General features: G+C 41.6%; 1 protein-coding gene across 2 annotated transcripts in view; it reads left to right on the top strand.

Annotated features, from left to right (window-relative positions):
- gpm6bb (glycoprotein M6Bb) overlaps positions 1-22951 on the top strand; it is a 39842-nt gene that overhangs the window by 8796 nt on the left and 8095 nt on the right. For both annotated transcript variants that reach the window (XM_061691253.1, XM_061691254.1), the window contains exons 2-5: positions 17506-17692; positions 18759-18915; positions 21383-21551; positions 21769-21842. In XM_061691253.1, the coding sequence (XP_061547237.1) occupies positions 17506-17692; positions 18759-18915; positions 21383-21551; positions 21769-21842 (587 nt within the window). The remainder of the gene's footprint in view (positions 1-17505; positions 17693-18758; positions 18916-21382; positions 21552-21768; positions 21843-22951) is intronic.

Here is a 22951-nt window from a genome sequence, read left to right as displayed (position 1 = left end):
CATTGTCTGTTTATAATCCTCGGGAGGAAGGCGCGATAGGCCCACAGGAAGTGTCTCTGCCAAGCTGTCGAAAGCCTGCAAAAGTTGAACTTTTGTGCAGCGACAGATGCTGGCTGGAAGGCAACAGCAGAAAATGCAATTGTTGCTTGAACAATTGCATTTTTAAACAGGGTACATTTAAATATGACAGGTATTTGGGAGATATTTGGCAGCGGTCCTATCTGTTTTGGTGAAACAAATGGCAGCAAACAGCAGCTTTGGGGGCGGAGAGGAAATCTCAGATGTGGGACCCCGCAACCACGTGCAGACCCAATGAGGGATTTTTTTTCACGTTACGAATATTACATCAATGTCTCCGAAGTCATTTTAAACTTTTGACCCCCACTGTATGGGAAAAGACTTCTGCAGCTTCTGCAGTGTGGAGAGATACTTTTTACTGTTCTCAATTTGGGGAATGTTTGTACGTGATCTTACACGATATGGACAAAACCCAAAGGGCGCACCTCCCAATCAATTAATCAATCAATAAAAGGTTCGAAGAGACCTCTTAATGGACTGACATTCTGAAAAATCTTATGCAATTGTGAGAACTGTGTATGGAAGCTTCTTTTAAAGGCATGCTTGGATGAGTTTGGTGTGGAAGAACATCAGCTCAACCTCATTAAATTGGGATGACCCACGACAGACATAGTGAATAAGACCCCCAGGGGGAAAAAAATCCCACAGAGACACTCCATAGTCATGTCTAAAGTCTTTTTTTACAAAACATTTTTTACTAAAGCATTTTTTACAAATATAATTGATTTCATCATACCAGTAAGTGGTGCATACCCAATTATTTATTTATTATATACATGTATTCTGAGTTACCTTACAATTCAATGTACAGTGGGTACGGAAATTATTCCGACCCCCTTAAATATTTCACTCTTATATTGCCATTTGCTAAACTCATTGAAGTTCATCCCCCCCCCCTCAATGTACACACAGCACCCAATATTGACAGAAAAAAAAAAGGAATTGTTGAAATTTTTGCAGATTTATTAAAAAAGAAAAACTGAAATATCACACAGCCATAAGTATTCAGGCCCATTGCTCAGTATTTAGTCGGAGCACCCTTTTGAGCTAATACAGCCACGAGTCTTTTTGGGAATGACGCAACAAGTTTTTCACACCTGGATTTGGGGATCCTCTGCCATTCCTCCTTGCAGATCCTCTCCAGTCCTGTCAGATTGGATGGTGAATGTTGGTGGACAGCCATTTTCAGGTCTCTCCAGAGATGCTCAATTGGGTTTTAGTCAGGGCTCTTGCTGGGCTCTTCAAAAACAGTCACAGAATTGTTCTGAAGCCACTCCTTCGTTATTTTAGCTGTGTGCTTAGGGTCATTGTCTTGTTGGAAGGTGAACCTCCGGCCCAGTCTCAGGTCCTGAGCACTCCGGAGAAGGTTTTTTTGTAACCTTGGCCAGATCTGTGCCTTGTCACAATTCTGTCCCTGAGCTCTTCAGGCAGTTCCTTTGACCTCATGATTCTCATTTGCTCTGACATGCACTGTGAGCGATGAGGTCGTATATAGACAGGGGTGTGGCTTTCCTCGTCAAGTCCAATCAGTATAATCAAACACAGCTGGACTCCAATGAAGGTGTAGAATCATTTTAAGGATGATCAGAAGAAATGGACAGCACCCGGGTTAAATATATGAGTGTCACAGCAAAGGGTCTGAATACTTATGGCTGTGTGATTTGTCAGTTTTTCTTTTTTAATAAATCTGGAAAGATTTCAACAATTCAGTTTTTTTTTCCTGTCAATATGTGGTGCTGTGTACGTTAATGATGGGGGGGGGGATAACTTAAATGATTTTAGCAAATGGCTGCAATATAACAAAGAGTGAAAACTTTAAGGGGGTCTGAATAGTTTCCGTACCCACTGTATATTATTTTAACTTATATTTAAGTGTTTTGTGGAAAATACTGAAATGTAATGAAAAAGGCCTCCTCTCTAATACATTCCATACATCTGATAAATGCCTGGTACTCTGCGTTTGAATAAATAAACATTTAGTCATCTAACAGACCGGCAGATCCTAATGCAAAGAATCAATGGCATTAAATAATGATACACTGTAATAACGTTATTAATGTCATTACAAGTCCAGGTGTCAGTGTTTATTTATATTTCTCCTCCACTTTGATGGATTGTTCACACAGTGAGAGTTAAAAGTCTGGATTAAAGTGGAGTCCCAAATAGATTTCACTTTTGGAAGGCTGGCTGCCTCTCATCGCTCAAAGCAATAAGGCAATGGATTGACCCACTCTCACAAGGGGTCAGTGAAGTGTACACAGCTAGAAGCGTCCATCGGCTACTTGTTAGGAGCCTCTTTGCCCTCGTTTGGGCCCGGCTGGGGCTATTAGCGTCAGGTTCAGGTTAGGTTTTTGTCCTTCTAGGATCCAGCATCGGCATGCGGGGCTTTGCCCACCTTATGGCCCAGTAATTGAATTAAAGTGGTCCCCTGATCCACTTTGCTGTGACAAGTTGTGGAGAGTTGGGAGGGAGTGCTCGTGGGGGCAGGGGGCATCCAGGAGGGGTTTGAGACTGGGCCAAGTGTTGGGTCAGGGGTGAGAGGTTGGTGGTATGAGGCTGAGGACAATAGCGGATGGAGATCCCAGGAGGGAGCGCTCCGTTCATGGGAAACACCTCTCGACACCCCCACACCCACACCCACTGCTTGCTCCATTATGTCTCTATTGTGTGTGTGTGTGTGTGTGTGTGTGTGTGTGTGTGTGTGTGTGTGTGTGTGTGTGTCAAGGCAAGCAGAAAATCGTCACTTTTCATTTTTGCAAGACATATTTTTGCATTGTTTGACTCCCATCATCTTATGCCATATTTGTCGAACCGAGAGGTAGCCACGCAAACGAACGCAAATACCGCCCGCCGCAAATATTTTCCCACAAAGTTTTGCCGTGGACGTGCGTACCGACGTTGGAAGCGAGGTCCAATTCTGATACCTCTGGTCCAGAAGAGGCCCGCATCAGTTTAAACTGTCATGTGTGGATGTGCACTGAGCGCGAGCGTTGTAGCGTTTGGCAGAGGACTGCACGTGCTTGTGGTCGTAATCAGCAAGGGGTGAATGACGGTTCATGGTGCACGACCACGTAAGTGATAACAGATATCGGTCCACTGTGTCAACATGTTGTTCAACCATAAAGGGGAAAATATCTTGTTTTTTTATTTATTATTTTTTTTTTTTTTAAAAAGCTGCTTTCATGTGTTTTCTCACAATGGTGGCTTTTAGCTATAACGTAACAAAGCTGCGAGGACAAGATGAAGACCTTTAAACTCAAGCCTGCTGATTGGCTGTTGTTCTGAGCTAAATATAAAGACGCTTATGCATGTCAGGGATTAACCACACGGAATGAGATTTACTGTCAATTAAGGATTGGAGACATGTTGGATGTCATGCAATGACAGGAAAAAGGATAAGTTCAATTATAGTATGGGGAAAAAAATGATTTTTTAAATGAAATTTTATGATTAAAGAATAATAATAAAAATAATAACATAATAATAATAATTAGTGCAATTTTAAAATCAATTTGAAATGTTCAAAAATACAAATAAATCAGCGTTATTTTTAGATAATTATTCTATATGATTATATTGTATATTTTTTATATAACAAAAATAGTAAAACAAAATTAACTGAAAACAAATATGTTTACGAGGTTAACATTTTCCCTATATTGCACTTTTCAATGCTGTGTGTGTATTTGGTATAAGACTTTTCTGGAATGGAAGATCAATATGAATTGGGTCAACGCAAGCTTATTATCCTCCATTATCCTAAGTGGAAAATAGAGGTATATTTTTTTCGCAGTAATGTTTTTTGTCAGCTTTGTAACATGAGCTCACTGTAGCCAGGAAGCAACAGTTTGTGTTTGCAGAAAAGTGCAAAGAATATTCACAGAAAATGCAATGATTGATGCAAATTCCTCGTTTAAATTAATCGATGAACATTGTCGGTTTGTACATTGTAACATCTTTCCAAGCATGCCTACAGTAACACGAAGCATCTGTCTAACACTTTTCCTGCCACGTGCCGCGAGCCAAAACCGCAGCGCCTGTGGATGAGCCGCATATTCAGTCTTTCTTTTTTATTTGTATTTTTTTTGGAAAGAATGACTGAAGGAAAACATGGCTGGAGACCATTCCCAGACCTATTAAGACAGTAACACAAACTTGCAATTACAATGGTGCTGAGTCAGGCAGTGTTCTTGGCCATTGTTTCATCAAAGGCTCTTAATAACAGCAGGAAAGGGTTGAAATTTGAGGAGCAAAACATTACTTTCGTGCTGAAAAATTTTCCTTTTACTTTGGTACCTCGTACACATGTAAACCCGCACATGAGGCCACCTGATCTGCACGTGACTTTACCTGATCTGCTACGGAAGTTATATGGCAACACCAGTGGGACAAACTACAATGTACAGTACTAATATTTGACTTTTTACACAATTTGTGCATTTTCTATTACGCCTGTCCTACGCTTGGTAAACCCTGGACTAGTTGTACAGCAACCACAAGGCTCGTTAAAAAACAACCATTCACACTTACACCTATGGACAATTTCGCGTCTTAAGTGAAGCTAACAAGCATGCTTTTGGAACATGTGAGGAAACCAGCAACCGAACATGCAAACTTAGCACTTCTGCCTCAAAGTCCTGAGGTTCGGGCTTAAAATCTTGGCATGCTATTCCCTTGGTTGTGTTTGCCTTTTCTCCCCTTACTTATGCGGGTTTCACTATTCACTCTTACTCTAAATTGTCAATAGGTCCAAATGTTATTGTGAATGTTTGCGTGTCTAGGTGAATGTTTCCTGGCAACCGGTCCAGGTTCGTACCCCACCTTTTGCTCAAAGTCAGCTGGGATAGGCTCGAGCAAAACCCGTGAGCCCAAAACATCCATCCCACTTTTCAGCACCCTTCTTGAGGTACTTGAGTTGGATGGGAATGTGTAGAATGGCGCTAAACACATTGATGCCTGTGATTTGTGAAGAAAGAATTGGAAGTGGAATTGGGAGTAGAATGGGAAGAATTAAAAAAATAATAATAATTTTAAAAAATGCTCTGGATTGTTTATGCCATCAAAGAATTAATGCTATTTGAATCATTTGCACTTCTCCATGTCACATTTACAGTCTGACACACCATAAAAATTTTTTGGGCAAAGCTACAATGACCATGTGTACTTTATAGAGTCTACTGTACACACTGTAACTCTAAAGTCAGGAGGAAGAACGCAGACATCTGGCAAGTAACCTCAGTTGGGTGCTCGCTCTGTAAGCTTCTGACTGCAGTAAAACAACACAAGTCTTCTGATGATTAACAGTCATGCACACGCGAGCGTAAAATGCGTTGCAAAAGAGCCTTTGAAGACGGTAAAGCGGAGACGGATGCTGAGCCTGAAACAGGAACGAGGCTTCTTATTAATCAACTCCTTGTGGTTATTTCGTCCTTCTTAGATAAAATTCCACTATCTCAGACACGGAACCCGTCACCTCAGTCGAGATGGATCGGTTTGTTGCTGAATATAACCTGAAACTAATGGATAAGCCTCTGTTCCTGTTTTTCACATATTGAACTTGTATATATAGTCTGTGAAAAGTGGGTCAGTAAAACAAGTGAATGGATCGCTGTAATGAGTTTGTGTCCTGTGCTTTTGTTTAACCAATCAATGAGTTTGATTGGAGGCAGACAGTGAGTGGTGTTTAGAATTGTGTCGCTTCAGTACATGGTATTTACCACTGGACCACCGCCAGTGGACCACACCCTCAGCGCTTCTTGGTTCTGATGCCACGACCGGGCTTTTGTCACGACGTGCTGAATGGCACTGACGAAACAGCTGCCTGGGAACGGAGGGTGCAGGTCTTTTGTGGGCGACTGAGGAGCATTCACTGCCGCCAATCTCGCTGTGTGAAAGCCACAATGAGGCCTTCTCTGTTTCTCAGTTGGGCCTTCATCGTCATTCACGTGAAGACTCGAGTGTGCAATTCCCAGACTTGGCTAGGCTTATCTAATTCAAACTCTTTTGCCTCTAGTAACAGTCCAAACGGAATTCATTCCAAGTTGTTCAAATTTAGGAGCAGTTTTCCTAATAGAAAGTCTATTGATTGATTTTTCAGGACCCACAGAATATTGTTGTGTAATGTTCTGTGACAATATAAGCACTGAAGAAAAAGTAGGGGAAAAAAAGTTTCTTTCTTGGTTTTTCCGTTCTATAGTAGCCTAATCAGCAGTAGAGCATGGGTTTATTTCACCTAAAACACACGTTTCTGACCGAAAAGCAGAGAAAATTAGCTTTATGTGAAAAACAACATTTGACGCTCATATTTTTTGCTTTGTTGAAACCTCACACTACAAAACAACAAAAACAAGGCAGAGAAAGGACTCTTGATGACAAAACAATATTAATAATATTTTTAAAGAAACAACTAAGAAACACGCCGTGAGCGACACCGACTCAACATATGGCTCAAGTTAAACTTCAGTGGATTTTTGTTTACATATCATGACACATACGTTCTACTAACTTCCACAACACATAATCCGTCTATACCATACATATACATATTCTTCGACTGTCAGAATTTAAACATCAATTTCTCTCTCATAATCAACGTGCTGAGATTCAACGCCTAATCTTTATCTTTGGCTCAAAAGCTGTGCGGATCTCAAATCCAAAGCGATGCAACGCTGCCAACTACTGACATTTGTTTGTCAATACAGTTTTCTTCTTCTCTTCTTGAAAAACATACTTGATGAATTTATTCGGCAGTGGCAGTAAACACTTAATTTCAATTGCCGAATATAAACGTCCACGGCAGTGAATGAGTTAACTGTACAGTCAAAGTCTTTTACAAATGCAAGAATGTGACTTTTGCTATTGTTGTTAACGGGGTGTCTAATACAGCACTTTTATAGCAAACCTTATAGTGAAAAATGCACAGGTGCTAGGAGGATATAGGGGAAATAAAACTTATTGACTTGCTTAATTTGAACAACCAAACTGCCGGCATTCATTCAATACAGTAATTATTATTTCCAGCAACTTTTACTTCCCTCACTGTGTTTTGTTTTGGTTTTCAACCTGGGGTTGAAAATGTAGACCCCCAAAAAATAAAATTCAGAGCGCTGAGAAAATAAGAAACACAATATCAATTTCTTATCGGTCCTCCAAGCTGGCAAAATGCATACAACAACCATGAATTCACCATATTTGAACATACAACCAACATTTCAAGGTCAAATACCATGACATTAGCAAAATGGCTTCTACGACATGTAGCTTCACTTAGCTTGATTAGCATCATTAGCATAGCACAGCACAGCAACTCACCTGCGCATGCAATTCAACGTACAGTCTTCTGCAGAACTCCCTGTAACATGGTTTTGGTAAGCCTTTGTTTAAACCTCATTTAAATAAATAAATTAATTCAGCTTTTTAATGTATTCTCTTTGTGAAAAAGAACAAGGTAAAAGCAAAGCTGGATCTGGAGTTGATCTGTAACATTAAGTCTCACGAGATTTGTTAAAATCTCGCCAGGTGATTACCCCTCCAGTATTAGAATTCAATCATGAAACTGCAGATGTTGGTACTGAGTGTATGGTATAAATTTGGTGTACAGAATTTGAGACAGCAACATTTGAAATGCTAAACGGTTAGCAATCACGATAATCATGATTACCATTTTCGGTAAAAAAAAAAACGACAACAAAAAAAAAACCCGAACTACCATATATGTACATTATACATCTAACAGTGTCACTTACAGACACTCCTTTGTCGTTTTTGGTCAAGTTTATCATTGGTCCATAACTGCGTCCGTCTGCAATCAATGTCCGTTTGAAACACATGTTCCAGGCGGAACTTTCTTTTTTTTTTTTTTTTTTTTTTTTTTTTTGGTCGTGGTAGAGCTTCGAGGCAGAAATTTTGTGTCGGCCCTTTTTTTGAAGTCGACTTAGCCGACAGAGGTCTTTTGACTTTTTTCTCCCAGCCCTAAAATAATTTTAAATAAAATAAAATAAATGAAAGAATTTGAAAAATACTTCTGTACCGTAAATATAAAAAACAAATAGTAAGTATGGCGGAAACTGAGCGTTCTTCCTTGTGATGCTGCACAAACGAGTTAATTGCACGATTTGTAAGCTCCAAAACTGTTGTGTCAGAATTGTCGTAAACTGAGGACCCCCTGTTGATACTAATGATCCCACTTGAAATCCTTTTTCCATGTTTGCAGAGGGGTTGATGCTGATTACTGCTTCTCTCCTTACCTTGAACCGTCTTTTGTGTATGTTTTTGAACTCGTGGTACGATTTAGATTTTGGCCATTACAAAATAAAGATCCAATAAACATCTTAATATGACCATATAAAGAGTTCAAACAAAGCATCTCGTCTTTACAAGCATGATGTCAGCTCTCCGCGGTGTTTAACAGGGCCGACCGTGAAAAAAAAGTCTCAAGATTAGTGTGGCCATTTGTTGTTGTGTTGTGGGATCCCTGCTAAGTTCGCTTCCCTGACCCCTGAGGCTCCCCCTTTTTCTCCAAAGTCTAGTACCCGTGAGAAGACCCCACTCCAGCCACCCTCCTTCGTCACCCCCACCCCTCTGAAAGGCCTTTCTCTCATTAGCATGCCGCCGGGGGCCGCTCTCCATGCCGTTGCCAAGATCCTCTTCCCCCGTCGCCCTGGTCATCCCTCGCCATCGGCCCTCGCCTGTCTGTTATTTTTAACAAGCTGCTTCTAAACATCACCACCTCTTTGTGTTAATCTTCAACTTGTTCGCTGTTTTACCCAAATATGAGCTAGACAATCACAACAGTGACATGTAACCCGTCACCCGCACCTCTTTGACTGACCTCACAGTGGAAATGCAGAACTACTTGACGGCTCAAAGTTGGGGTCATACTTGTGTTCACATCCTTCCGTCAGGAATCTACTTGCATTGATATTCATGGGGCTCCTTTTTGGTCTCTGAAAGAGTCTGGGAGCAGCCCACTTGGTTCACACGTTGAATAAGTGATATCAAGTTAGGCCCAGGAGTATTTGGACTAAGGCTGTAGGATTTTGGGTGGTATCGTAGTTTACGCACTTGACTTCCGGGTTTAATTACCACTCAATGACGGTGTGAATGTTTGATTGACTGCCGACCAGGGCTTTTATTGATTTATTTCTAAATCTGACAGTCAATAAGAAGTCGGTGGCCGACTGGTTAGAGCGTCATCCTCACAGTTCTGAGGACCCGGGTTCCCATCCCGGCCCCGCCTGTGTGGAATTTGCATGTTCTCGCCGTGCCTGTGTGGGTTTTCTCCCACATCCCCAAAACATGCATTAATTGGAGACTCTAAATTGCCCGTAGGCGTGACTGTGAGTGCGAATGGTTGTTTGTTTCTGTGTGCCCTGCGATTGGCTGGCAACCAGTTCAGGGTGTACCCCGCCTCCTGCCTGATGACAGCTGGGATAGGCTCCAGCACGCCCAGCGACCCTAGTGAGGAGAAGCGGCTCAGAAAATGGATGGATGGACATTGTCAGTTACCTTTATAAGAGATGTTGCTGACCCTGGGAACTCCCTGCACCTTTTGTTTTTGTTAGAACTTAAAACAAACAGTGAAAGATAAACATATCGGTTATATTGAGATTTCGGGAATTTTTTTATTTCAACAATCGCAGGCAAGCTTCACACTTCACACACAAAGAACATGCAAACAGACAGGAAGAGGCAAGCTAAGATTCAAACTGAGAATCTCTGAATGCGAAGCAGCCGTACCAACCACGAAGTAAGAATGTACACAATAACCAATAATTTGATTTATTGATCCTTACGATTGTGTGTACTTGATGGCTAATTAATCATCTTGAAGTAATTATGACAAATTGGAGTGTCCTACATGACTGCCACCGTCAGAGGTGTTCTCCTTCCCACTGCTGTGTTTACCGAAGCTTTAAACTCCTCCAGCCTGCTAAGTTTCACTTCACACAATCAGCGGCTCATCAATCAGCCTGTTACCATGGTTAACTACTCCCGCGCCACCCACATCCATCGCACGATCGTCGTTGATGCGTACCTTCTGGTGCGACGTTTTCAGCTGGTAACCCTCCTTCATCACGCCCGCCGGCGGCCGTCATCTTTCTCGTGACACGTTGAATGACAATGAGGCGCTCCCAGAATCCGATCAATCAAACCTCCGGGAGTGTTTGAGTCACTCGGGACGAGCGATTAATGAGGTGGATGAGAGGGGGCGCCAAGGACAAAGATAAATGGCATGTCTTGCAAACAGATTGCTACAAAGACCATGTACACTAAAGAGGAAAATATGGCTTGAACTCGCGACCCCTGTATGGTAGTAATCAACAGGAGGGATTGATTTATTAGCGGTTGTGCACACATTTACAGATAAATAACAACGCGATACAGGAAATAATTACATATTAAGTACGCAGTAGGAACTTTTGCATTGGTAATGAATACTATAATAATAATATAGTACAGTACATTTATTGTTGTTTCATTGTATATCACTCAACTTAGTGATTCCCAAAGTGTGGTAGTAGTACCGCCAGTGCTATGCTGGCTCCCACTAGTGGTACGTGGATGAATTGCTTCCTAAGTATAGTTCAGTTGTATTGAACTTTTTAGTTCAATACATTGGCATTATTTTTAAAAACTCTTTGTTTTTAAACTTATATTTATTTTTATTAACAATTTCTCTATAATGCATTTTAATCGAATCACTGTTTACATGTCCCGCCCCCCGCTCCTAAATTTAAGCACAGTGTTAATGTTCAGTCTGTGAATAATGTTATGGTAGTTTACAATCATATAAATGTAATTTTTAGAAACTAAACCTCTGCCTTCTTTTTGATGAACACTAAGGCCTACTACGCTACTGTGTTTCAGTCATGATGGACTTAAGGAGCCAAGTATATTTTGAGGTGGTCCTTAAAGACTGGAGGTGCTGTAAAAAGTTCGGGAGCCACTCACTTAACTAATACAAACCGTCTTGAACAACCTTGATAAAAATGTATACAATATTAAAATTGTATAAAATATATTTTGATTGTAACACAATACTGACATTCCCGTATAATATATCATGTTTTATCGATATTACAAATAATAATAATGAAAAATTATAAAGATGAAAAGAAATAATATTCTAATATTTTCAAAAAATGATAGTAATATGCTGCTCATAAAATTCTAGTATCATAATGATACATCATAAAATATAATGGGGTTATTGAGTCACAAAATCACAAAATCCCCAAAAAATAGTGCTCAAAGGTACTATTTTATAAATAACCTTATAATCATACAATAATCTATCCCAAAAATATATTCAAACAAATATAACATATGATTAAATTTAATAGTGTTATTCTGTGTAATGATTTAAAAATGTGCCCTAAATTTTAGTGCTCCTATTTAACTTCATGAGAGTCCAAATATTGGAACGAATTCCCAGTATGTTGGGATGCAGTAAACTACAACCACAATCAAAAACATATTGTCATAGTAATACCTCTCTGACAGCACATTGTTGTCACTGATATCAATTCATTTGTGTTGAATCTGGATTGATGATGAATGTTCAGCTGTGATTGGACGAGTTGCAGTCAGCAGCTATCATCGGACAACCGGTGCTTGCCCTCTTAGCAAAGTAAACACGGCGGCCCCATTTGACAAATTTCCCCTCCGCTCCGCTCAGATTTGCCCGGTCCCTGGAGGGAAGGCATTAGAGCCATTATGGCTCTTTTAATGCTTGCCCTCAGAGTGAAGAGAGTGTGGAAAATAAGACTCACAGATATGTTAGTGTTTTAGCAGCTCTGCCCTCCGAGCGCCAGCAAACAATAGTCAGCTGTAAACAGACACATCTGTAAGCAATGAGGCCGAAACGTCAGATTAAAACGCGGATGGTGCTTTTTCACAACGATGCGGGCCTGCAGGGGCTTGAGGATGATTTGCAACGTGTGAATCCAAATCTGTTTCCACGACAAGCTAGTGAAAACGGAAATGTTTTGTGTACAGATGAAAACCTGAGTCACGCACACAAAGCTGCAAAAGTATTTTTTATACTTATATTTTAAATACTGTGGGTTTACAATTTGACATATCGAAGTCACATCTTTAGGAAGTAGTCGTGTCTTCGTGCTACACAAACTTGTATCTTGAGGAACACAAACATAACAACAATGCTGTGGTCTACAAAGCATAAAATGTTTAGAAACTACTACACATATTGTCGTGTCTGTGTACATGCATATGCCTTTAAGAGACGGGGCCTGATGGGGGGGCTCGGGGTGTTGATGAGTCTGCGTGTGAGTGTCTCGGCGTGAGCTGTGGCCGACAGCAGCTCCTGGGTGATTGTGCGTGTTGTGTTCATGTTTTTTTACATTTCTCCCGGTGTTCAACTCATGGCAAAAAAGTGCATCGGCTAATGTGGCTCTCCTTTCCCACATGTGAGGGCATTAAAGTAAGTAATTGTACCTGCACTAACTCGCTTTGTGAAAAAATATGAAATTGACCATATTTGGATGTACGAGGTTTCCGCTCGACAGTAGCTATTGGTAGCTTTGCGCAAGCGCCATTCTTATAAAGTAGTTGCAAGTAGAACTGCTACTAACAATTATTTAAATCATTGATTCATCTGTTAATTTTTTTCAATTAATCAATGAACTGGATTTTTTTCGATATATTTACATGCCTTTATTCAAAAGCAGGAGATTATTTCAAATTGACAGTGGAGAAAATGCAATAACATAAATTGATTGTTATGGTTCAGTTACTGGTTTGGTCCACAACATGTCAGAAAATAGGCAAACATGTGGATCATTGTTTGCCAAGATGTTTGCAGAAGTTTGCAAATGTATTATTTTGATGAAATAAAAAATAAAAAATGAGTCTGATTTTGTGGAGGACGACAAAAATCTGAGAATATTTAATGTTGAGAGCCTGAAATTTTTGTTACACCTCTGGTTGCAAGTAAATCCACAGCGCCTCTGCTGGTTGCCTCCAAGTAGTGCACTGCAATTTGACGCAATTGCTTTAAGACTTGATTCATATTCAATCAATTCCACACCATAGACAAAATTGTTAGCTATCAATTAATCTTTTTTATATTTTATTGTTTTTAATATAATTGATAAAGGCAGCACTAGTGGTTAGCATGTTTACTCCGCAGTTCTCAGGTTTTGGGTTCGTGGTTCATGCTTGTGTGTTTTGTTTTTTTTCCACCCGTATTCCAAAAACATTCACCTTAAGTTTATCGAAGACTCTAAATTGTTAGTCCAGACCAGTCCAGTGTGTACCCCGCCTCTCGAACAAAAGTCGTCTGAGATAGACCCCAACTCACCCCCAATTTGGGATGTCTGGATCGTGTTATAATTCCGAGGGTGCCCTGTATTTACATTTCTCAGCTGTTGGAAGGCTTTAGCTCTGCGTTGACGACAGGCCGCAGTCATGTTGCGGTTGGTGGTGATGAATGGATGTCAAAGAGGAAGGGATTATGGGGTGGTTTGGGGGGGGGCTGCTGCAGGATTGTTAGTGCGTGATGTCTCGGTGATGACATATAAAGCAAAGATGCCCCTCTGAGCCATCTTTCTTCCCCCGGGAGACCCTTTTTTTGTTTTTTTTGGGGGGGGGGGGGATTGCGAAGTGGTTTGGATGGCCCATGAGGCCAAGCGCTGCGAGTTAGACTCGGGTCGGAGCCCAGCGGTTGGCCGGAAAAAGCCTTGCCGTGGTTCTCAGCGGAGATCTGAATGAACTGGACGTGATGGAGAGTCGCACACAGACGCGTCTTTGTTTTCAAACTTCTTGGCCTCTGTCTGTTTTGTTTTGTTTTTTTTCTTCTCCTCGCTCACACAATGACACACACAAGTATCTCTCTCCTTGTGATGCCAGCGTGACAAATGGAAGCTCACCACAAACAAGTTGTCTTCTCCTCCTCCTCATCCTCATCCACCCGTCGCCTTCACGAGTCTAACCCGAGCAGGAGTGTTGTGTGTCGGCGAGATCACAACCATGTGAAATCATCAAAGGCAGAGAAGGGGGAAAACAAAGTTGCCAACGCGATTTTTCATTTTCAGCCGAAAGCATTTGTTTTGCTATTAAACTCGATAAGAAGCCTTATATACGAACATATAAACGCACAGGCTACACATGATGTTTTGGACACTGCTCCACCTCCAATCAGTTTGAAACTTTAATGCAATTTTCCCATTGTAAATTATAAAAATAATCAATTACAGGGTATTAGTGAGACATTTTGGGGACTGGTTAGAGCGTCAGCCTCACAGTTCTGAGGACCCGGGTTCAATCCCCGGCCCTCGCCTGTGTGGAGTTTGCATGTTCTCCCCGTGCCTGCGTGGGTTTTCTCCGGGCACTCCGGTTTCCTCCCACATCCCAAAAACATGCATTCATTGGAGACTCTAAATTGCCCGTAGGCGTGACTGTGAGTGCGAATGGTTGTTTGTTTCTATGTGCCCTGCGATTGGCTGGCAACCAGTTCAGGGTGTACCCCGCCTCCTGCCCGATGACAGCTGGGATAGGCTCCACCACGCCCGCGACCCTACTGAGGAGAAGCGGCTCAGGAAATGAATGGATGGATGGATGGATGGAGGTTTACGTACACTTATCATTGGCATCTACGAGAGATCATGGAGTTTCGTATTGTTGTGGTCTTGGTCGATATAAATCTTTGACCACAATTGTAAAGAAAAAACTGAAAAAAAAAAAAATATGTTAACGATGTGAAAGCCAGGTGGCTAGTGATTACATTTGTTCATGCTTATGGAGGCGGTTTTGTGCAGCCAATAGCAATTCAGTCTGTTTTTTCCACGAATATACTCTATATTATTAAAATGTATCCTTGTCAAAGCCATGCAGCTGCATAAGCCATCTGCTGTCTGGATTTGACTGTGGGGCAAAGAACGGTATTTGTGAAGGACTTCTTGTAAACGCGCATCTCCTCAGATGTTCGATCCCGAGCAGAGAAGCGCTCGCGGGGGCTGGGGCCCCCTTTTGCGAGGTGCACGTCTGGCCTGGTTGATGTTTTAAACACATGGCTCTCTGTTGCCGATGTGTCACACGCACGCACGCACACACACACACACACACGCACACACACTAGTGATCAGAGAGCAGCCGACATGTCTGCTCCACATGTGGAAAGACATACCTGTATTTCCTTTTTTTATTTTACCACCCACTAATGATGAGCATCTAAAGGATTCGGGCACTCAACCTAGAAAAGGCAGATGTACCTAATTTGTGAGCAGGGACCCTGTGGGCCTATTCGGCAGATCTTGCAGATTTTAGGTTTGATACAGAGGAATGACTCAGTAGTGAAATGGATGTTTATAAATGTCTCCATCCAAAGAAAAGCGAGCAAGCATGGGAAGAACAGGTCACAGAGTTGCCGGAGCGAAAAGCATGCGTATAAATTTTAGAAGTCTCCTAATACATTTAATGCAATTTTTAAAAGAATTCTTTACATGTTTGCATGGCTGTTATACCTGCTGGCTGCCAGCTCCTTTTTTCCGACTATATGTGTCCATCGCTGACATGCAAAATGTGATCGAGTGGCTGCCGTGGCACAGCCCAGGAAGCTGCATCAGGATACAATTTGTATGCGTTCATTCCTTCCAGCCTCAAACTGTCGAAAATGATTTAACATGTATTACCTCTACAAATGATATTTTTAACTTATTATAAACACAAAGAGTTGTTAAACACGGTAAAGTAAAAGGAAGTCCAACTAAAACAGAGTAAAACAACTTGCTCTTTGAAGACGGAAAGGAATGCATTTGCAGAGTGATACTGTCACCTTAATGGCATCTTATAAATCTTACATTCGCTTGGAAAATTAATTACTATATGTAAGTAATTGGGGGGCAGCGCGGTGAATTCGTTCTCCTTTTCACCGAACTGAGGCCTCACAAATGATGATGTTTGAACTTTTTTTTTGGTATTGTTGGTTAAAATCCAAATTTATGCCATTCTACTTTGGAGGTTTAATTTGATCTGATTTGTTACTCTGACTCCATATATGCCAGTACTTCCATTTCCTGATAAATAATCTTACTAGCTGGCAAACTTAATGAAAAATCCCCCCCCCAAAAAAAATCCTCAACCAAAGAAAGCAAATATTTACCCCTGCTAGTACTTCCTGTCAGATAGTTTGCTCCAGCGAAAACAGAAAAGCCTTTTTCACACTTTGTCCCACATCTTTTCAGACCTCCAAGACGCCTCCGATTCCCAGCCTGGGACAAATATTTTAGTATCACCCCGAACTACACAAACAGTCCGGATGAGCGGTCAAATTGAAGGACCAATGGTTCTATATGCGCTTAAACATACTCAGACGACGAGCTTCCAACCATCAAAGCCTCACGGAAAAAGCAGGAATAAAATTGGGGAATTAATAGCAGAAGGAAGCAGGAACATGCACGCTCGAACTCTAAAAGTTGTTGTTGTTGCACTGCACATCAATGATGTCATCTTTAAGCATCTTTGTTGCACGCATGTTTTCAAACACAAGCAGGACGTCCTGGACGACGACATCCTGTCACACGCGCACACACGTGCAAGAGATGGAAAACACACTGTGGTCGCTCGGTCGGGTTGCGTGCGATTGGGGCTTCACCTGAGAGGAGGACGGCCCGTGTGGGCCACTTCATCCTCTCCGTTGACTTCCACAACACTCGTGTTTTTCAAATTGCAAGGCCATTCGTGTCCTTGTTCAAACACATAGCCAAAAGTACATTTGTACATGTTACTAGACCCAGAATCATTTTTACCAGACACATCTGATAGAAAAAGTATCCAGCTATCCTTTTGTTGTAAAGATAATTCATGAATTGTTTTTAATTTGAAGGATTTAAAATATTTGATTCACTCTTATATTCTTTTATTTTATTCATTTTCTTCCATTTTATGTGAACTTTGCACACTAGGGTTTTGCTGCAATATTTCCATCATTATTTGCGGAAATTAATACTTCTCACGCTTTTTTTGTAATTTACTAAATTAAGCAAAAGTTCATCATTACAATTAAACAATTAGAAATGATCAATCTGAACATTACACACTTTATATAACTTACATTTTAAGCAAGTGTGGTAATAAAAAAAAAATACAAGACAGGAGCTCACAGGATATAATTGATACAAATGTAAATACTGTAATATAAATTAAAATAAACAGCAGAAATAGTCTAATAATTAGATTTTGATTGATGTATTATTTGTAACTATAGTTATTGTTCATTATGTTTTATGTTCGCTCTTTATTATGAACGGCTTTTTTTTTTTTTTTTTTTTTTTTTTTTTTTTTTTTTAGCGCTCTAGAAATGAAGTTGAATTGAGTTGAATTGAGTTTATGACCTATGACACAGTTTATGGTATCTTTGACACTTTTTACCGACAGCTATACTTTTGGTTTTTGCTTTGTGTTCAGGTTGCTTCGAGTGCTGCATTAAATGTTTAGGCGGCGTGCCGTACGCGTCGTTGGTGGCGACCATCTTGTGCTTCTCCGGCGTGGCCCTCTTCTGCGGCTGCGGTCACGTGGCGCTGACGGGCACCGTCAGTATCCTAGAAAGTCACTTCTCCAAGGTCGCCAGTGATCACGCCATGCTCACCGACGTGTAAGTGGAATAATGCATGCGCTTTGAGTCTGAGTACAGGTGCATCTTAATTAGAAGATTGCAGAAAATTTGATCGGCAAATTGGTGAAGTATGTAAATCCATCTTTTTTCATCTCAGGCAGATGGCAAAGGTGAAACGTTCGAAACAGTCCAGATTACTGTCATGCACTTTATTTTGGAGTCAGCCAGCCTTACCTCAGATGTCTCCAGTTGTTTCAAAATGCTGCCGCTCACCTCTGAACTGGAACGTGCAAGAGGGAAGACATAACTGTACTTATCCGTATTGGTCATAATTCATCACAACAGTGACCTAGTGATGAGCAAATCTGCCTCACAGTTCTGAGTTTCACGTTCGAATCTCGACTCGACTGTGACCTTAATGAGGACGAGCCCTGTAGAAAACAGATGCATGGAATTATAGCGCGACAGTATAGTCTGTTACATGAAATTAAGATGTAAGAAAAACAAATGAAGTCCACTGTCAGCCATCTTTTGTTGTTTATGTGCAACTTGGTCCCCCGACACGCTTAAATGTCCGGCCTTGGGTCGGATGTTTCAGATTTTCCATTTTTCTTGAAAGGAGCATTTTCACACTGGACCAGGAAAGGGCCTTCCCCGAACTGTTTCCGCAAAGTTTGGAAGCGTACATTTCCCCAAAATGTCTCACTAACAGCAGGAATTAAGATTCATGGGTCTTGCTCAACTCCTGATTGGTTAATTCATTGATTTAGAAGTGCGTGTCAATATTTGAATCCACAGTATGTGATGTAATCTTCCTCAGATGATGACAGGAGAGCAAATGTACGAAAAGAACCTTCTCTAATGACTTCATGTTGGCTATTTTTAGTCGGCTGTGTTTTCCAAATGCTGGAGCATAGCAGCCCTAATAAGGACCTTGTTACAAAGCGCCCATTAGCCTCGGTAATAAAAAAGGAATGACAGGGACTGTGCATGTTTGGTGTAAGCGTCAATTTAGAGGCCTCTGTTGTTTTGAAAAAGTCATCCGTCTCCTCCAGAGACATCATCATCAAGTGAGCAGCCGTTTTGTGTTATGGTCTCGTTTCAGAATACAGCTGATGCAGTACGTCATCTACGGCATCGCCTCCTTCTTCTTCCTGTACGGCATCATCCTGCTGGCGGAGGGCTTCTACACCACCAGCGCCGTCAAGGAGCTGCACAGCGAGTTCAAGACCACCATCTGCGGACGCTGCATCAGCGGAATGGTATTTTTGTAAACAGCCCGTTGGCATGTCACAGCTGATTGTTGAGTGCGGGGGCAGAAGATGAACTGTGGGATTCAAAGGAAACAACGGCACGCAAAGTCTAACACACCTCATAGTTGGTTACGATCGAGGATCGTAATAATTTCTTTGCAGCTATAAAAAGAAATGATTATGATCTTCGGCACAAAATGTAGCAAAATCCCCCATTATACTGTAATTACAACCTGATCTGATGAAATATGATATGATATCATATCCGGAGCAAAGCTTGTTTTAGAGCTTCTGAGCCTGCAGATATGTAACTATTTTGACATTATTATGACATATTATCACCAATTTATTTATGTATGTATGCATGTATGTATGTGTGAGTGTATGCATGTATGAATGTATGTACTGTATGCACAACCCCAATTCCAATGAAGTTGAAACGTTGTGTTAAACATAAATAAAAACAGAGTACAAATCATGTTCAACCTATATTTAATTGAATACACTACAAAGACAAGATATTTAATGTTCAAACTGATAAACTTGATTGTTTTTAGCAAAAAAAACATTAACATAGAATTTTATGGCTGCAACACGTTCCAAAAAAATATGGGACAGGTGGCCAAAAAGGCTGAGAAAGTTGAGGAATGCTCATCAAACACCTGTTGGGAATGAACATCCCACAGGTGAAAAGGCAAATTGGGAACAGGTGGGTTCCATGATTGGTTATAAAAGGAGCTTCCCTGAATTGCTCAGTCATTCACAAGCAAAAATGGGGCGAGGTTCACCTCTTTGTGAACAAGTGCGTGAGAAAATAGTCGAACAGTTTAAGGACAATGTACCTCAACTAGGCAGCCCTATGGGGAGCACAAGCCAGTGCAAACTGTAGGCCGGTCCCGAGCCCGGATAAATGCAGAGGGTTGCGTCAGGAAGGGCATCCGGCTTAAAACTTTGCCAAACAAATACGAGCGTTCATCCAAAGAATTCCATACCGGAGCGGTCGTGGCCCGGGTTAATAACGTCCGCCACCGGCGCCGTCAACCTGCAGGGCGCCGGTGGAAAGTCAGCTACTGTGGGTTGGAGTTGAAGAGGTGGAAAGCGGGATCTTCCGCAGAAAGAGAAGAGGAAAGCACAGAGCCTAGAACTGAATGTGTGGACTTTGAATGTTGGGACTATGACAGGAAAATCTCGGGAGTTGGTTGACCTGATGATTAGGAGAAAGGTTGATATAGTGTGTGTCCAGGAGACCAGGTGGAAAGGCAGTAAGGCTCTAGCCTCTAAATAATTGAAACCCTGCCCCTAAACTTCTAGCAGGGTTTCAATTATTTTACCATTGTGTAGATGGGAAGAGAAATGGAGTCAGGGTTATTTCAAAAGAAGAGTTGGCTCAGAATGTCTTGGAGGTGAAAAGAGTATCAGATCGAGTGATGAGGCTGAAACTTGAAATTGAGGGTGTTAATAATAATGTGAGTAGTGGCTATGCCCCACAGGTAGGATGTGGCCTAGAGGTGAAAGAGAAAGGAATACATTGAGATGCGACACAGGGCAAAGGTAGAGGTGGCAAAGGCCAAACAAGAGGCATATGATGACATGTATGCCAGGTTGGACACGAAAGAAGGCGAAAATGATCTATTCAGGTTGGCCAGACAGAGGAATAGAGATGGGAAGGATGTGCAGCAGGTTAGGGTGATTAAGGATAGAGATGGAAATATGTTGACTGGTGCCAGTAATGTGCTACATAGATGAAAAGAATACTTCGAGGAGTTGATGAATGAGGAAAATGAGAGAGAAGGGAGAGTAGAAGAGGCAAGTGTGGTGGACCAGGAAGTGGCAATGATTAGTAAGGGGGAAGTTAGAAAGGCATTAAAGAGGATGAAAAATGGAAAGGCAGTTGGTCCTGATGACATTCCTGTGGAGGTATGGAAGCATCTAGGAGAGGTGGCTGGGGAGTTTTTGACCAGCTTGTTCAATAGAATTCGAGCGCGTGAGAAGATGCCTGAGGAGGGATGGGGTGATGTGCAGAGCTGTGGGAACTATAGAGGAATAAAGTGGATGAGCCACACAATGAAGTTATGGGAAAGAGTAGTGGAGGCTAGACTCAGGACAGAAGTGTAAGTTGATTTAAAAAAAAAATGTATTATTAATTATTTTGTTAATGTATGGATTTGCACAAAAATGAAAATAATTTCTACCTTTCATTAAATAAATTCAAAACTTATTTTGTATTCTTTTTACCATCATCATTGTTCATATACTCATAAAACTAATAATTTAAAATTTGATAGAAACACTAAAAAACTCAACTTTGTTTAAAGAGCAGTCAAAAAAACTCATCTTAAAGAAAGTGCTCTACACAATACAAACGCAAAAGAAAGCCCAAGACAATGAAACAACATAATTTCAAAACAAAAACATGAATAAATGGATGTGATTGATAGATTACTGATTGTGTATGTGTGTGTGTGTGTGTCCTCAGTTTGTGTTCCTCACCTACGTTCTGGGCGTGGCCTGGCTGGGCGTGTTCGGCTTCTCCGCCGTGCCCGTCTTCCTCTTCTACAACATGTGGTCCACCTGCGCCAGCATGAAGTCGTCCATGTCCAACCTCACCGACATCGACTCCATCTGCGTGGACGTGCGTCAGTACGGTAAGACGCGGCAGACATTTTGGTAACTTGGGAAGGAGAGTTGTAGCCGAAAGACCTCCGCGGTGAATCATGTTTGTCGGTCAGTTCGATGGCAGGCTAGTTCTTTGTTCAGGAAAAATGGCGTAAGATGTTAGAAACAGTTGTACAGAACTACACCATTTTATATTCTTGGGTGGGGGGGTGCAGTTTCAAAAAAACCTGTAACTTGTGGTTTCAGGAATCATCCCATGGAACGCAACACCGGGGAAGGCCTGTGGATCCACGCTAGGTGACATCTGCAACACAAGCGAGGTGAGACGCACGCTTCATCTTTCATGTATATTAATTCTCGGCTTCACATGATCTGGATTTTTGGGGCCGATCAGCGAGTTTAAAAAAAAAAAACGATAACCGATCACAAGATGGAGCAATGTGTCTATTTAAATGACTTCTTCTGTATATACTTGTGTCCTGTATAGTGAGTATCTTCAAAAGTATTTTCTCGTCAGGTCATGAATTCTCATCAGGTCAAACCAACATTAAAACAGATGACAGAAATAATGGGTGCTGTAATTAAATTACTTTTTTGTAAATAAATGACTTCACACACAACGAACTTTAGAGCATGATTCGACAGAACGCCCGCATATTTACGCACAACCGTTAGCGCTCGCACAAGCTTGCTAGGCTACATAAAGTTTTGTTGCTTGCTTGCGAGCCGTATCGTATTAAAAGTACACGAGCATACCTTAAGCAATCCTAAAATGAACGTCCTCACCCGGACACCGGTGACCACCACCACACGTTTTTCCCCATTTTGTTCTTATAATACACGCGGCGCGATCCATTGTTGTTGTCATCGCCACGGTAACAAGTGTATGATGGTGCCCAGTGATCGGAAAAGATGGCATGCGGTGGCATCGGGATGCAAGATTTTGCAATCGTGAAGGACCAAATTTGTCTATTTCAGGATTTCAGGAACTAGTTTACACCAGTGAAATGGTGGGCGACTGGCTAGAGCATCTGCCTCACAGTTCTGAGGACCGGGGTTCAATCCCCGGCCCCGCCTGTGTGGCGTTTGCATGTTCTCCCCGCGCCTGCGTGGGTTTTCTCCGGGCACTCCGGTTTCCTCCCACATCCCAAAAACATGCTTGGTAGGTTAATTGACGACTCTAAATTGCCCGTCGGTGTGCATGTGAGTGCGAATGGTTGTTTGCTTCTCTGTGCCCTCCGATTGGCTGACAACCAGTTCAGGGTGTACCCCGCCTCCTGCCCCATGATAGCTGGGATAGGCTCCAGCAGTCCCGCGACCCTTGTGAGGAGAAGCGGCTCAGAAAATGGATGGATGGATAGTTTACACCAAGCATAAAACTCTTAGCGACTGGTCAAGTGCTTGCAGGTAGGCGCGTCGGTGTCTGTTA

Source organism: Phycodurus eques, chromosome 12, assembly GCF_024500275.1.
Source record: "Phycodurus eques isolate BA_2022a chromosome 12, UOR_Pequ_1.1, whole genome shotgun sequence".
Lineage (NCBI taxonomy): Eukaryota > Metazoa > Chordata > Actinopteri > Syngnathiformes > Syngnathidae > Phycodurus > Phycodurus eques.
This window is presented reverse-complemented; position numbering and strand designations above follow the sequence as displayed.